The sequence below is a fragment of the Parambassis ranga genome, chromosome 3 (genome assembly GCF_900634625.1).
Source record: "Parambassis ranga chromosome 3, fParRan2.1, whole genome shotgun sequence".
In the NCBI taxonomy this organism is placed as follows: Eukaryota; Metazoa; Chordata; class Actinopteri; family Ambassidae; genus Parambassis; species Parambassis ranga.
The window spans coordinates 13,245,503-13,260,323 of record NC_041024.1 but is presented as its reverse complement, the minus strand read 5'-3'; the positions used below and the strand labels follow the sequence as shown (position 1 = coordinate 13,260,323).

Genomic DNA, 14,821 nt, shown 5'->3' with positions numbered 1-14,821 from the left:
TGTGGGCCTCACCCACAAACCTTTAGCTCATGATGATACACCATGACATGAGGTTTCCCTCTCATTCAGTGGCTTAAATACATTTTCGACACATTATAGACACCAGTGATTGGATCAAAGCCCTCTGTGCCATAACTTGTGTATCAGGTTTAGCAAATGCAAACACAGTTCCTGCCTGGCCTGGTAAAGAGCCACACAAACCAAAATATGGTACCAAAAACCACTCCACAACCAAACACTCACCATTTAATCAAGGAAAACATGCAAAACCTTTCCTGTTGAGATTTCGTACAGAAAAATCAGCCTTCTCTGCTCAGAATATTTCTGTATTATCCATAATCACACTGCTTCTTGACTTCTATCTTTTAATATGAATTGCTCTTACATTGGGATTGCTTTTAACAGGCTGAACACACCTCAGTCTGCTGAGAACTCAGACAAAACTGACACTGAGAGATGTGAAGAGCATTTAAGGCCTGTACTGCCACCTAGTGCTCACATCTCCCAGGTGTACTCGTATCAGGCGAGTCATGTCCAGTCATTGTCCTCATTCACAACAGGACGGACATGTGGAGGTTTTATTTAGTGTTGATCAGGTCCTTTAAGTCATGTGGGGCTCCATGGATCAGATTTGTTAAAAAATATACAAATATGTGCTCTGTAAGATAACAGCCTGATAATTTTCTGGTAATTCTTTTTCTTACATCTGGTAAATGTGTTTTTCACTCTGTTATTTGTCTTATTCATCCACATTCGGCACCTGACTGAGTGATTTACAAACTCCTGTGGATACACACTGACATTCAGAAAGTTTTTAAATATGGTACTTTATTCTATACATTTACAATCACAGAAAACAACCCAAAGAAGCATGGATTCCAGCTGTGACAGTCCAGCAGTCTTTGACTTCATTTCTTGGAGGTAAGATGAATTGTTTCAGTCTGTTTCTTTCTGTTTCTTTGGCACATCCTGGTTTTGCTGTCCTGAGGTCTTTGAGTCAAAATAAGGTCTGTAGATGTAAACTCCACCAATGACACCAAGCACTGCGGCAAAGGCCAGCTGTGTGAAAGGAAGTCTTTGCCGAAACATGGTTTCTTTTCTTCTCAATCTTTAGACACCAGGTGGTCCTGAGGGAACAGAAACCGTGTTATTCAAGGTACAATAATACAAAATTTTTGTACAACAATGCTTATTAAGCATGTATAATATGCATATGAGACAAGCATGCATACTCTCTCATCTTTTTAAGCACAAGAATATGAATGAGATTTAACATCACAATACTTGAAATTATTACTTTGTTTGTTATTGTTAGTTTCACCATGAACATTGTGAATAATGAGTTTAGCCAATACTTCATTATTAGTTTGGTTGCCCAGCAAACAAACTCTTGTAAATGAAATTATTATTATTAAATTGTCGAATATTGCCAGCTAAAATATAATATACAATATTATATTATTTTGAAAAATCTTGACCGGATATAATAACAGTTTCAATTGTTAGCTTTGCGGGTTTAGCCGTTTGCCGAACACAAGTAAAATATTATATTTAAGCTGTTTTAGCGGTAAATATCTGCGTCATTCATGACTCACCGTGGAGGCGGTTTATACGACGTATCTGTATTTTCCAAACACAGACAGAAAAGAAAAACAAGGACCTAAAGACACAAGAAACAAGCGCAGGACACCTTCTTATATACAACAGGAGACCGCTCTTCTTCTACTCTGAATTGTTGTAGAACTGTCAGCAGCTACATGGCGCCACCCAGCGGTGGATGCCCTCAAACGCTTCCTGCTTCAAAGGTCTATGACTTTGCATAAGGTGGACACATCAAACTAACATTACAAAGAGAAAACATATTTTCTGTAAAACAACAAAAGCTATGATGATGGCGATGACGATGACAGGAAATAAAAAAATAAAACCTCTAGTGGTAAAAATACCGCTTAATATTCTGGGACACTGAACATGGAAAAACTATGACTTCTAAATTTTTATTTGAAAGCATTGTACTAGTATACAGCTTTGTACTGGTATAACATCAAGAGCTACAGTGTTGGAAAACTTTAAATCTTGAAATTTGAATGTATGTTGAAATGTGTACATTTAAACACAGTGAAAGAATATGAGCTTTTATTCTGAAGTCAATGATCGCCGGAAATGGATTTGAGTGCGGAAGTGCGGCTGAAATGCTTTTGCCAGTTTACAGGCGCTCAGTGGAAGTTTAAAAAAATACCTGTCTAAATTGTTTGGTAAATAAACGTGACTATTGTTTATACGCTGCAACGAACCAGCAGCTGATTAATTGATGTGTTTTTAAAAGTTTGAATTCTTTGCGTTGTGCCGAGTCAGACGGAGCACACCTGAGTCTCATCTGAGCAGGTGAGCTATGAGGTAAAATGTCGCGATGGAGAACATCCGCTCACGGCTCAGGTTTGGTAACAAAGTCGAGGACGTGAAGCTGAGGAAACGAAAATCCCAGCTGTACTCAAAAGACGACGGAAATCCTCTTAACAACGGTGCGGCCAATATTACCACAAAAACTATTATGGTCGTGCGTGTGTGGTAAATAAATCTGCTTTCTGGACTCCACAGGTGCGCTGAGAGTCAGGATTGCTGTGTTTTGTGTGCTGTTCAGACTGATAAACTGCTTCCTGGTGCAGACCAGCTTCGTCCCTGATGAGTACTGGCAGTCTCTGGAGGTTTCACACCGCATGGTCTACAAATATCCTTTGGAGTTAACAGTGTGGCTGGACTGCAGGGTGCTCATTAAATCACATCTATCATTTTATGATTTTCAAATGACATTTGATTTATTCAATTGATTTATACTTAGAAAACTAAGTATATCCTCTTCTGAAAATGAAACAGCAGGTTGTACTGTTACTTGATACTGTTACACCTTTAACAATGCAACCTATGGGTATCTGACCTGGGAGTGGAAGGCAGGAATAAGAGGATTCTCATATCCACTTGTCTTTGCATTCCTCTACAAGATATTACACCTGATACACCATGACACAGTCTATCTGCTGGTGAGTCTATCATCTGTCTGTCTCTTTCTCTGTCCATCTGTCTGCTGAATGTCCTCTTATTATAATCTGCAGATTTGGCTTCCACGAGTTATTCAGGCACTCTTGGCTGCATTTGCTGATGTCAAATTTTTCTTTCTCATCCGAACGCTGGAAAACCAGGACACTGCAAAATGGACGGTAAGAAAATATAGTTGATTCATAAAACAACTGGCTGTATAATGTTTATAATTAAATGATAATTTGATGAACAGTGAGGACAACAAACAGAAGAATGAACAGCTGTCACTCTGCTTTTATTTTTACCCCAGTTCTTCTGTCACATGTGTTCCTGGTTCACCTGGTTCTGCTGCACCAGGACTTTGACCAACAGCACAGAGACCACCGTCACCTGTCTGGCTCTTTATTATTTTCCTCTTCCTGGGTCCAAAACACACAGCAGGTCTCTGCTTGTTAACAACATTTATGTTGTATTTATCAAAATGCCTTAAACCAGAATGAATTTACACACTTGTTGTTTTTCAGTAAGAAATATTTGTCCCTGGTGTCTCTGGCTGTGGTTGTTCGCCCGACTGCTCTGATCGTTTGGTTTCCTCTGCTGATGTATCATTTCTGGCAGGAGGACAACAAGTTGAGACTCATCACTCATAACTACCTTCCCATAGGGTTTGTACTTTCAGCCTCATACCTGCTAAACCTGGACTGTTTTCACCTCTTTCCCTCATCAGATAATTGTCTTCTCTCCTCCAGGGTTTTGGCTGTGCTGATGTCCACAGGGATTGACTGTGTGTTCTATGAGAAGGTAACAAACCTCAGACACATCCAGTGACTCCTGTACTCATAGTAAATTGTAACAGCTGCTTTGTTGTGTTCCAGTGGACCCTGGTTCAGTACAACTTCATCAAGTTTAACATCTTCCATGGAGTGGCAGATTTCTATGGCTCTCACCCCTGGCACTGGTACTTCACTCAGGGGTTTGCTGTTGTCATCGGCCCCCACCTTCCTTTCTTCCTTCATGGGTGCACCCTTGCCTTCAGAAGATACAAAGTCTTTCTGGCAGCTGTTGTCTGGACCCTCATCATTTACAGGTAAAAAATGAACACATTATATTGTATAGCGTTTTGTAATTATTGAGCAGAAGGTTAAGAAATTAACATATAGAATATTAAAAAATATCAATCTACCGGTAATGCCGTCTCATACGTAACGTTATCCTGTGGAGCATTCACATAGTTTCAGAACGTGTAAATAAAATGGACACACAAACAAACAAAATGTTCTTCATCCTGCTGTGTTCTGCAGACCAGAATTATAGTGTGAATCATGTGGCATAATATTACTGAGAGCCTCCTCCTGATTGGTCAGAAGGGGTACCTGTAAGTGCAGCAAAAGCTGGACGTGGGTCATGCTGGTCACCATGCTAACCATGCACCATGCTGTTATTTTTTTATCTTCAGTTTGCTTCCTCACAAAGAGTTCAGATTCATCTATCCTGTGCTTCCCTTCTGTATGTTCTTCTGTGGTAAGTCTTTCTGTTTCACTGCTGTATGTTGTCTTTTCTTTCCAGTTGCGTTGATATCATCTTTCTTTCTTCAGGGACATCTTTGGCCCACCTGAAAGCGTGGCGTCGACCTGCAGCGACTGTCCTGTTAGTGGCCAACCTGGTTCCCGCTCTTTACACCGGCCTGATTCACCAGAGAGGCACTCTGGATGTCATGAGCCACCTACAGACTCTTTGTGATGTCAGCAGTGTCCCCACCCATCCACTGCCTGATGTCCTCTTTCTCATGCCCTGCCACTCAACACCCTTCTACAGGTGTGTTTAATTTTTCCATGTTACAGTATTTAGTATGTAACTTCTGCAGGGTGCTGCTGTTCCTTGTTCAAGATACTTTATAACAGCTTATGTTCCTCATGTCTTTGTAGCCACGTCCACTGCCCTATAAAGATGCGGTTTCTTGAGTGTCCCCCTGATCTTGGAGAGGAGGGGTACATTGATGAAGCTGAGAGATTCTACGATGATCCTCTTCTCTGGCTCAGGACATCCTTTCCATACAAATCTTCTCTGCCAACTCATTTGGTTTTCTTTGATGTGTTGGAAAAGGTAAGGCATGCATTTAATTTTTATGTGTTTGTATAAATATGTATGTTTGAATTGTACTGAGCTTGTTCTTTTGTTTTTTTGTAGGACATTTCTGTGTTTTTACAAGGAAATAACTTTATGAGGACAGCAGAGCTATTTCACACTCAGTTTCCTGAGGGAAGAGTTGGAGGAAGCATCTTTATTTATGAAAGGCACTGACAAACACTGAACAGGATGTGCTCTGAAATAGACATTTTAAACTTAAGATGTCATTTTTAATTAAATTATTCAATGTTGCCCTAAATTAAATATTCAGATTTTTTTCCTTTCAAATGCATGACAAGTAAAAGTAAAACAACTTGCCAGTTCCAGTTAAACAAGCTTGAGGTGGAATGTTAGATGAACGCTTACAGCTCACATACCTGTATGTTGTAGCAGCAAATAAAAACCGTACAACCTTACACAGACGTAGCGCTGAAGTTCCAAATACATTAGTCAATGTGTATTTTGATAAAAGTGCTGTAGTTGAAAGGCCAGAAATTAGATAATGCTTAAGATTTGAAATTAACTTTCATTAAGTGTGCTGGAAAAACAACCACAACCTAACCGCTCAAAGATACTCAGTAGCATTAAAAGTAAATATTGTGCAAACATACAAAAAGTTAGATTTTGATCTAAATGCAACCAAAATTAAAACTTGCAGCATTTACATTAACATTTGATGAGATGTCTTCAGTATTTAGGGTCAAAGGGCATCGGTCCAAGTTCTATTTTTACGTCTGTCATGGGTCTGTCTGAGTTTTTTCCTCTTCGGCTACACTTGCGTTCACGGTGTGGTCGAGATCTGGCTCCCTGCTGCTTACGCTGATGATGTTTTGCCCTCACCTCTTCCTTTGAGTCCGTCTCTGGTCCTTCAAACGGGCCACTGTGCGAGTCGAAAGGAGAGCAACGTCAAAATAATTGCATCACCACCCCAACTAATACCTGTCAACTTGTTGTAAGAGTAGAAAGAGTCATTGTCTGAAGAGGACAAAATTTAAGACACTCAAATTATGTCCACTCACCTCGGGCCGTAACTTTCTCTGTATGCTTTTCCGAAGAAGTGCTTGTAAACGAAATCATCAAGATCTCCAAACATGTCAAGGCCATGGTACTCGTGCATGTCTGTCAGGTAGTCCTCGACATCTCTTACAAAGTCTGTGAAGAGCATCTGATCATGGATGAACAGCCCATTGTGGAAGAAGTTGTTGATGAACATCTCCAGCTCTTTCCAGTGGTGGAAGTGATCAACCTCCTGCTGTAGGTAGCTCTGCAGCAGCTGGTAGAATTCATCAGCTCTGATTGGCTCCATAGCTTTGTTAAAGAGACTCATAGACTCCTGGTAGGCACAATTGAAAACCCCAGAGCATCCCTTCATGTGGCTTCTGTGGCTGTTCTGTCCTTGGTCCTCGTGAACCTTATTTCCAGATTTCCGTGTGTTGTGGTCACTCTGGAAGGAGTCAGACCTGTGATGAGGCTTGTGTGATCTGTGTTGCCATGAGTCTTTTCTATTCTCATCATTTCTCTTCTTATAAAAACCTCTGGCTTTGTTGAAAATGGTAGATGCTGAATCCTTGAAGTGTCGAAAAGTTGATTTCACAGAATCCGAAAACTTTCTCAGGTTCTCCTTCACAGCCTCTTTGGCTTTCTTAATCTGCTCTTTGTGGTGGTGGACGAACTCTTTAGTGGAGTTCTTCACAGCATCAAAGGTTTCTTTCACTGTCCCCGCCATTCCCTTTGTTTTCTTCACTTTGGACTCTGTGTCTCCTTTGGCTCGTTCCTCTTTGGTTTCCACATACAGCCTCTCCCACAGATCAGAGCGCTGCTGTTCAAAGCTCAGCCTCTTCTCCAGCTCCATCAGACGTGACTGCAGCTCCTCTGTCTCGGACCCTTCCTCCTGGCTTCTCAGGTGATTCAGCTCCCTCCTAAGCTCTTCTGTGATCTGCCTCTCTTTGTCCAGCTTCTTTCTTAATGTCAGTGCTTCAGCCCTCATGTCTTCCTTCTGGCTGTGATAGTTCCTGATCAGCTGCCTCTTCTCCTCGAGCTGGTCTTTCAGTTTCTGGTTTTCTGATGACAGAGAGTCTGCTCCAGCTCCCTTTGCCTCCAGATCTCTAATCGTAGAGTGCAGATTTCTCAGCTCCTCCTGTAAAGTAGACGAAGATGTTTCTTCGTGCTCCAGTGAACTTTTTAACCGCTGGTTTTCAGCCATCAGCCCCTGCTGCTGAGACATGATGTTTGTCCTCTCTTCCGCCTTCTGTTTCAGCAACATTTCCATATGATCTCTCTGGGCCTTGAAGGGGGAAAAAGAAGATGGCCATCAGCGCCAGTTACACTGTATTATATATGGAGGAAATTCTAGAAAAATCTGATACTTTTCACCTTTAGTGTTTAAATAAATGTAAGAAATTACATCATCAGCAGATATGTTGGAGAGAATGTGGAACATTTGATGTTAACCACACACGTGTTCTTGAAGTGTCCGAAAATAACCTTATTCTGGGAAATGGTATCCAAATTGTTAAAGCAAATAAAGCTATCACAAGAAACTGGGCAAAGACAGACACCGACAAGGAACCAGTGGCTGTCAAATAGTTGATGAAATGTATAAAATGGATGAATTAACACAAACTGAAACTACAAGAAGCACAACTGGATGACAAATGGAAAAAGCGGAAATTATACAGAACCCAAAGCGACACACGTAGATAGAAAGACTATACTCTTCTTTTCTCCCAGGCCTTGTTTGTTTTCCTTTTGTGTTGTAGTGTCTACTTTTCTGTCAAAACCGTATTTTGTTTCCCAAAAAAAGGAAAAAAAGTGATGATAAAATGATCTCTAAGCAAATTCTCAGCATTTTAACAGTTTTGACATTTCCTGTTGGTGTCCAAAATACCTGAATGTGCAGCTGTTTCATCTTCAGCTCCTGGTTCTCTCTCTTTATCTTCTCATTCGTCTCTGTGAGCTCTGAAATTACCTTTTGCTCATCATGGTCCTTAGAGGAAAAACGACAACATCCATATTCAGATGCCTTTTGCAGCAATTATTTAATTGTACCCTAACATAAAGTCAGTCAGAAATTCTGGCAGTACTTGTTTACTCATTTACACAGTGACTGACCTGCATTCCCACAAACACAAAGGTACAATTTAGCTAAATGTTCCTGGAGTTGTGACGTATGTTGTTACTGACCTGGAACATAAAATCCTCCAGGTAATCATAGTGGATGCCCTGGTAATAGAACTCTTCTGCTGGACCATGGGTTGCACCTGTAACACAGATTGGATACAGACAATGCTATTACAACAAACATACAAGTGGTGAAGTAGCTGTCTTCAGTAATCTATAATGTCCAGAATGTAATAAGAAACAAAAGGTACACACACAAAATCTACACTTAGCTGATTTGAGAGAACATTAACTGATAAACAGTGAGCACAACAAAAGTATCTCTAACAAGAAGCCTTTCCAAAAAATGATGAAATCAGTGTCCTCTCACCAAAAAAGTGGCCAAAGCCCATGCAGATGACCACAAAGATGGTAAGCAGGATGCATGTGGTGAGGATGCTGCGCCACCGGCCTTGAAAAACTGCTGCAGCAGTTTGTTTAATTTTAGTCAGCTTCTCCTTCTCTTCTTTCACCTCCTCATCCTTATCTTCCTCACTGTGGTGTGACTCCGGCAACACCTCCTCATCCTCCTCTTCTGTCGCAACACTTGTGGTGTTCTTCCTCAGCCTTCGTCTTCGTGTGACAGTGCTGGAAGCGTGTTCATCTTCACTGCTGCTTGAGTTTGTCAGTGATGGCTGCTGCACTGGGAAAACTGCATTTGAAACATGAAATGTTAAAGTCAGAGGGAGTCTCTGGTCCAAAGACATTCACAGAATGAAAGGCACATGCTAATATATCAGCAGGTTCAGAGAGCACACAAAAGTGCAGTTAATCATGCAGAACACAATAAAAGTTTGGGACCTGACATGTCACTGCTTATACACTAAACATGTTAGTTTTACACTTGATTTTTTTAAAAAGACAAACATGGTGCTGAGCACTGGAATCATTAATCTAGGATCAACAAGAGAGGGAATAAGTCTCATCGTGTGTCTTTAAGCAGAACAGAGCTCATGAAAACTCAGTAATGAGTTGCTGTCTAGGTTCTCATGCTGAAAAGCTAAAATCTGCTCAAACACAGAGCTGCCTGTGAGCTTTTTATCTGCTCACAGTTGTTCAGGATTAGTACTGGGCATCACTGACCAAGCTCATTGTCATATTAGATTCAGTTCATTTCAGTTCATTCATATCAGGCCACCTGGAACAGAGCGGCTTCCAGTGAGCTGACTTCTCAGATGGTAGCTTAAATTCAGCAAACTCTGTGGAAGTTTCCAGTGGCTCAACAACAAACCTGCTTTGGCAAACAGGCAGAGAAGAAACATTTTTGTGCTGAACTTGTCTGCATTTACTAATAGCTATGAGCAGGATTAACATCAGGGGAAACTGTGTATCTATAACATGTACTTGTAGTCCTACCAGTCTCAGCAGCGGTAAAGGCATAATGGCTGCTGCAGGAGGTGCCAAGGTAAAACTCCTCATGGGTGGCAGCCCCCACTTCCACTTCAGCATGCTCGTCTCCCAGGGTTACAATGTCAGAGTGATCACTGGAACACAACATCTGCTGTTTCCCTGCAGCTTCCTCACTGGCCTGCAGATGATTATTTTGAGACAATAAATCAAAGGCTACAAAGAGCTCTGAATTATTTACATTGATTTAATAATAAACAGTATTTAAAGTTTCCTTTACCTCTGTGGTGCACAGTGTCTCAACTAAAGTTTCTAGAGTGTCATCTAGTGAATCAGCAGCCTGTTCTTCAACACACACAGCTGAAAATATAATGCAATTATAAAGTTTAGATGGATGAAACTGGTTTAACTGACTATAACTGTCATAATTATTTAACCCAGGCAAGAAAAAGCAATGAGAAGATTTTTAGCACCTAGTGTCAAAGCTTGTCCATCCTGCACCTCCGGCTCTTCCACTGGAGGGCGCTCTAACAGCCCAGCTCCATATTCCACTGCAGCCTCTGAGCCCAGCGTCTCAATATCTGAACCCTGTAAACCCAACAATCAACAATCAAACTGCGTTTCTCAGGTCACATTTACAACTACTGCATATATTCCTCAGTTCTAGTAGCCCAGCTTTGATTTGGCAGACCACAAATACTTTGGAAACAAATAAACATATGTCCCGCTAGAAATAACAGAAAGGGTTTATACCTCATTGCTAATAATGGTCCAGCCACCAGAAGACTCCGCATCACTTGATGTCTCTGACATTTTTGTCAGCAGCCCACGATATAAAGACGCCTACAGGAGACAAAGGGGGTTAGCATGTGATCCAATGCGTTGTGTTACAAGCATAATAGCAACAGTTTTAGGCAAATGTTTGTTAAGACTGGTTTATACTTCTGCGTCGAAGCGACGGCGTACCCTCCGCGTAGCTCTCTGCGGCGCGGCATATTAACAACAACACCCCTACGCGTGAATTTGACGCACACTTCCAAAAAAATTAAACTATGCTTCGATGCGACGCAGACCGCAAGCTCTGTGACTGGCTATCTTGGTAGCAACGTATTTCCGCTATTTCGGACATCGCACTACTGCGCCGCCATTTTTAAAACTTGTTGTTGACTACGGGCGTGATCATGGACCAGATCACGGAACGACTCATCGCAGAAGTGAGGAAATGCGATAATTTATTCAACTCATCATCACCACATTACAAAGACAGTCGGATGGCACAGAATTCTTGGAAGAAAATTTCTAAGAACGTTGGTATAGATGTGGTGGAGTGCATGAAGAAGTGGAAGAACCTGAGGGACAAGTACGTTCGTCTGCGAAAGAGGATGGTGTTACGAAGCGGGAGGACAGCAGGAAAAAGAGTCCCCGCTTTCTACATGTTTTTGTCGTGGCTGGATCCTCACGTGAGACACAGAGAGAAAGACTCAAGTTGTGATATCAAGGTAAATATAAGTTTCTGTTTCTGTCGCGGTCGCCTGTCGGTTTGCGGGCTAAGCTAGTAATGCTAAGCCATGATAAACACATAGCTTTCTGCCTTCAGTCTGTCCCAAACGTAATGCAAAAGATAATAGACGATAACATAAAATACGCGTTATCTCTGAAAATAAACACGACCATGTTATGCTTGCCAAAGGACGTATGCCGTTTTATAGCTCCGTTAATCCATGCCAAACAAAGACCTAACGTTCTGCTCTTCACAGGAAGAAAGCTCTTCTTCGGTGGATCCAAGTGTGGCTCACTCGTCGTCGGAGTCATCGCCAGCGCCGTCAGCAGAGCAATTCACCTCAGGACCATCAGAGCAACCTCCGCCATCCACTCAACCATCTCCTCTATCTCGGATGGGACAAAAAGGGAGACGCAGAGATCATGATCAGTGGTTAAAACAGCTGTCTGAGATCAGTGACCAGCAACCGGAGCTCCAAAACAGACTGGCACAGGACACCGATGATGAGTGCTCCAGGTTTGGCCAGACTGTGGCCGATTTGATGAGGAGGGTGCCGAGTGAACGAAGATTTGATGCCATGTTAAAGGTCATCCAGATTTTTACTCTCCCATCAGTTCTGCCTCTTGCAGAGGACTTATAGGAGTTCGTTACAAGTGAAACATGCTTTCAGATAAGAGGAGAAACACCTAAAGAAAAAAACTCAAAGCTGACTGCTGTCGCTGTGCCACGAACCGGACCGGTCACGATCTTTACCTCTATCCGCTGAGATTCCTGTGAGAACACATCACCAGCGTCACAGATGTAAACAAACCCGCGTGCGCGGCTGAATGCAAACATCCCCGGATGGAGATGCAGTTAGCAAAATGGCCGTTCGGCTAATGTTTTTTTTTGTCTGTGTGTGTTTACATGCGACCGAGCTGAGAATAAGCTTTTAAAACTAGTTAAGTAAACGACAGTTTCTTTCGTGAAGCTGTCGAGAGCTCATGATAATCACGCCTACAATCGCCACTCACGCTCTGTTTTTGCGAGTTTCATTTTCCCCACAATAACACACAGCTGATGATGCAAAGTTACCATTACCAGCCGCATTAATGGAAACACGCCAAGTTGTTTAGAATTCTCTCCTAACTGAAGCAGCTTTTATTTGTGTTCACTGACCAAAAAATACCAACATTTAATTTGTTTAGCAGCTTCTTTACTAATTTAACAAGCTTAGTACAAACGTCTATTCTGCAAATGTCTTCTCTAAACACAACTGCTGTCCTACCGACTGTGACTGCCACTTTCACAGCCGATAAATGTAACGACACACAAAAACCAAGAATTTACCTTTGTTTTGTATCCCGTTACGAAGCAGCCGTCGGCAAGCTGGCAACCCCTAGTTATTACAGCCAGTCGGGCCCAGGTTACACATAACACCGCGGTATTGGGATTTGTAGTTTAAGTGGGGTTTCTGGACTGGCTGCATGAGGGCTTCATTGGAACGTGGAACTACATCTCCCATGATTCACTTAGGTTGCAAAACAGGCTCGGAGGGGGGGGGAGGACCTTATGCAGAAAAAGGGTGCGTACGGCTTCGACTGGCTAACCAGACCTACCTGACCTACCAGATGCGTCTGTTGTCAAGGCTGACACGAGTTGTATGACTGAAGAGGTGGAAAACACCTTGAAGTTAACAATGTTTGGTCAAAATCTGACCATAATTTTCATCACAAACATCTATTTATAAGTCTGTTTTGTCATGAAGAACGCTGTTCTCTTTTTGATCAACTGTTTAAAATAAATAACCAACAGATTAAAACATGTACATACTACTAACTGCATGAGTCTTTTTTTATTAGCAGATTTAGAACTTGGGTTGTTCATTCATTTCAACATTATATTATTCAAATTAACCAGCAAGTAACCATCTTACTTCCCTACAACAGAAATAATTCCTCTGTAAGTCTTTCTCCTACTTCCATGCCTTTATCAAGTGGCTTACCACAGAAGGTGGAGCAGCTCACACTGATTTACCCCTAACTTAGTGGTAGCTAAACCAGCTTCCATTCAGTATTTGTATGAATGTATAGTTGGTCACCTAGTGCACTAAAACTGACAATAAATCCCTACACATGTGTCCTAGTATTCACAATCATCCAACGGCATACATTATGTGCATGCCATGAGAACTGAAATTATTAACAGGTGAATCTGATTTAAACAAGCATTTTTACCATGAATTAAGATAGTTTGCAGGTTTAGTATCTACAAACTGTTCATGCCTCCTCCGCTGTATTTGTCATGCAATATCGCCTGAACTCAATTAATTCAACTCAACTCAAGATGGGAAAAGACATTTCCACCTCAAGCTTGAGGAGTCCCCTTTCCAAGCTAGGCTGGTAGGAGGCCCCTGGGCCGGCCCTGGAAGAAATGCTGATGTCTTCCTCGTGGACACTGTAATCCAGAAACACAGTGCCTGGATTCTTCCATGTCCTTTTCCTGAGACGAACCCTGAGAGCACATGATTACTAGTACACAAGTACTAGAACTTACTTTGCTGCTCACACCGAATGCCATAAAGGTTTAAGGAGTCAAAATACAATCATTTGCCAAAGAGCGATTTGAAGAGCAAAAAGATGCAAAAAAAGTACACAAAATATAAACTTTGGAAGTAAATGAAGCTATATACATATAAATGTGCATGTGTGCTACATCAGTTGTTGTGCAAATTGAGCAGAGAATGAATCATAGTGCATCTAGCACAGAAAAACTCATGGCATGGAAACATCCAGTGATAACAGGGACTCTTCTCACTGCTATCAGAGAGCAGTTGACCTGCTGATCTCATTCATATTTAAGCAGCAGCTGTGCTTAGAGAATCATTGATTTCATTAAAGCTCTGCTTAGGCTTATCTCCATTAGACTGAAGAATGTTTTGTTCTCATTTCTAAACTTTTCATAGAGGTACACCACAGCACAATCAGTCAGTCTTTCTCTGCATCATCACAGAAAGTCAATCTGTGTGTCCTTGTGTGCATATAGCCCTGCACTTCTCTGTCTGTTCGGCCAAGCCCATAGAGCGTGAACGCTGCTTTGGTGCCTCCAACCACCTGATGGCGCTGTTGTCTTGGGTCACCCAGGATGATGGACCCACAAAACAATACCCCTGTGCAGGAGATCTCCACTGCCAGCACCTGGGGTGAGTACAGAACATTAGCGCTGTAGGGTACCTTTCTCCTCTTGGACTGATTTTTTTTTACTACATTTGAACCCAGATACATCAGTATTTACCACAAAACACTTGTACAGCTCAAAAACCATCCAAAACAAAGCTGCATTATGATGCTGGACAAGTTGCACGACCTCAGCTAGCAGCCCTCGGCTGCTGCAACTGGTCAGCATGCTACCTCTAGTAGACATCTCCCCAACACTATATAAGCTTATAAATGTTTTGACATGCTGAATTTTGAATTTATTAAGAATCTACAATGTCAATGTCTCTCACCACTGTTTATGCTGCTCTACTTTTTGACAGACTAGGGTCCATGTGCCTTAAAGGAGAGGACTCGAGTGAAGAGGACCTGACAGACTCTCTGTACTCAGACATAGACTACATTATTTAGATAAGGCTTGATACTATTCACATTGGCTTGTGAACAGGAGACTCTG

General features: G+C 41.8%; 4 protein-coding genes across 8 annotated transcripts; 2 read left to right on the top strand and 2 right to left on the bottom strand.

Moving 5' to 3' along the window:
* Positions 1-808: 808 nt before the first annotated feature.
* Positions 809-1,726, bottom strand: pigbos1 (PIGB opposite strand 1). Its single transcript, XM_028402407.1, has 2 exons — positions 1,596-1,726; positions 809-1,127 (listed from the first exon to the last, which is right to left on the bottom strand). The coding sequence occupies exon 2, from the start codon at positions 1,087-1,089 to the stop codon at positions 937-939; it is 153 nt and encodes a 50-aa protein (XP_028258208.1). The 5' UTR covers positions 1,090-1,127; positions 1,596-1,726; the 3' UTR covers positions 809-936.
* Positions 1,727-2,171: 445 nt separating this feature from the next.
* On the top strand, positions 2,172-5,440 carry pigb (phosphatidylinositol glycan anchor biosynthesis, class B). Of its 2 annotated transcripts, none has more exons than XM_028401656.1 (12): positions 2,172-2,522; positions 2,599-2,728; positions 2,921-3,038; positions 3,198-3,215; positions 3,347-3,477; positions 3,561-3,701; positions 3,786-3,837; positions 3,912-4,123; positions 4,493-4,557; positions 4,632-4,851; positions 4,962-5,139; positions 5,224-5,440. In XM_028401656.1, the coding sequence occupies exons 1-12, from the start codon at positions 2,411-2,413 to the stop codon at positions 5,335-5,337; spliced, it is 1,491 nt and encodes a 496-aa protein (XP_028257457.1). In that variant the 5' UTR covers positions 2,172-2,410; the 3' UTR covers positions 5,338-5,440. The 2 variants fall into 2 exon arrangements, with proteins under 2 accessions (XP_028257457.1, XP_028257456.1); XM_028401655.1 differs by having other exon boundaries at positions 3,111-3,215.
* Positions 5,292-12,571, bottom strand: ccpg1 (cell cycle progression 1). 4 transcript variants are annotated; one of them, XM_028401653.1, is made up of 11 exons: positions 12,500-12,571; positions 10,423-10,512; positions 10,143-10,257; positions 9,950-10,029; positions 9,679-9,850; positions 9,461-9,556; positions 8,654-8,974; positions 8,347-8,423; positions 8,051-8,149; positions 6,183-7,447; positions 5,292-6,043 (listed from the first exon to the last, which is right to left on the bottom strand). In XM_028401653.1, the coding sequence occupies exons 2-11, from the start codon at positions 10,480-10,482 to the stop codon at positions 5,851-5,853; spliced, it is 2,478 nt and encodes an 825-aa protein (XP_028257454.1). In that variant the 5' UTR covers positions 10,483-10,512; positions 12,500-12,571; the 3' UTR covers positions 5,292-5,850. The 4 variants fall into 4 exon arrangements, with proteins under 4 accessions (XP_028257454.1, XP_028257455.1, XP_028257452.1 ...); XM_028401654.1 differs by lacking the exon at positions 12,500-12,571 and adding an exon at positions 11,406-11,527; XM_028401651.1 differs by lacking the exon at positions 12,500-12,571 and adding an exon at positions 11,341-11,385 and having other exon boundaries at positions 9,461-9,553.
* Positions 10,817-12,988, top strand: LOC114433212 (transcription factor Adf-1-like). Its single transcript, XM_028401657.1, has 2 exons — positions 10,817-11,168; positions 11,427-12,988. The coding sequence occupies exons 1-2, from the start codon at positions 10,851-10,853 to the stop codon at positions 11,808-11,810; spliced, it is 702 nt and encodes a 233-aa protein (XP_028257458.1). The 5' UTR covers positions 10,817-10,850; the 3' UTR covers positions 11,811-12,988.
* The last annotated feature ends 1,833 nt before the right edge of the window (positions 12,989-14,821 follow it).

What these genes read in the sequence shown, in the direction of transcription:
- ccpg1 (XM_028401651.1), bottom strand. An exon ending in GGGCTTTGGCCACTTTTTTG is followed by an intron (nt 8,424 to 8,653) that starts GTGAGAGGACAC and finishes TCTGTGTTACAG; the next exon opens with GTGCAACCCATGGTCCAGCA. An exon ending in TGAAACAGCTGCACATTCAG is followed by an intron (nt 7,448 to 8,050) that starts GTATTTTGGACA and finishes TCCCCCTTCAAG; the next exon opens with GCCCAGAGAGATCATATGGA.
- LOC114433212 (XM_028401657.1), top strand. Translation starts at nt 10,851, where the DNA reads ATGGACCAGATCACGGAACGACTCATCGCAGAAGTGAGGAAATGCGAT. An exon ending in ACTCAAGTTGTGATATCAAG is followed by an intron (nt 11,169 to 11,426) that starts GTAAATATAAGT and finishes TGCTCTTCACAG; the next exon opens with GAAGAAAGCTCTTCTTCGGT.
- pigb (XM_028401655.1), top strand. Translation starts at nt 2,411, where the DNA reads ATGGAGAACATCCGCTCACGGCTCAGGTTTGGTAACAAAGTCGAGGAC. An exon ending in GGGTCCAAAACACACAGCAG is followed by an intron (nt 3,478 to 3,560) that starts GTCTCTGCTTGT and finishes GTTGTTTTTCAG; the next exon opens with TAAGAAATATTTGTCCCTGG. An exon ending in CATAACTACCTTCCCATAGG is followed by an intron (nt 3,702 to 3,785) that starts GTTTGTACTTTC and finishes TCTCTCCTCCAG; the next exon opens with GGTTTTGGCTGTGCTGATGT.
- pigbos1 (XM_028402407.1), bottom strand. Translation starts at nt 1,089, where the DNA reads ATGTTTCGGCAAAGACTTCCTTTCACACAGCTGGCCTTTGCCGCAGTG.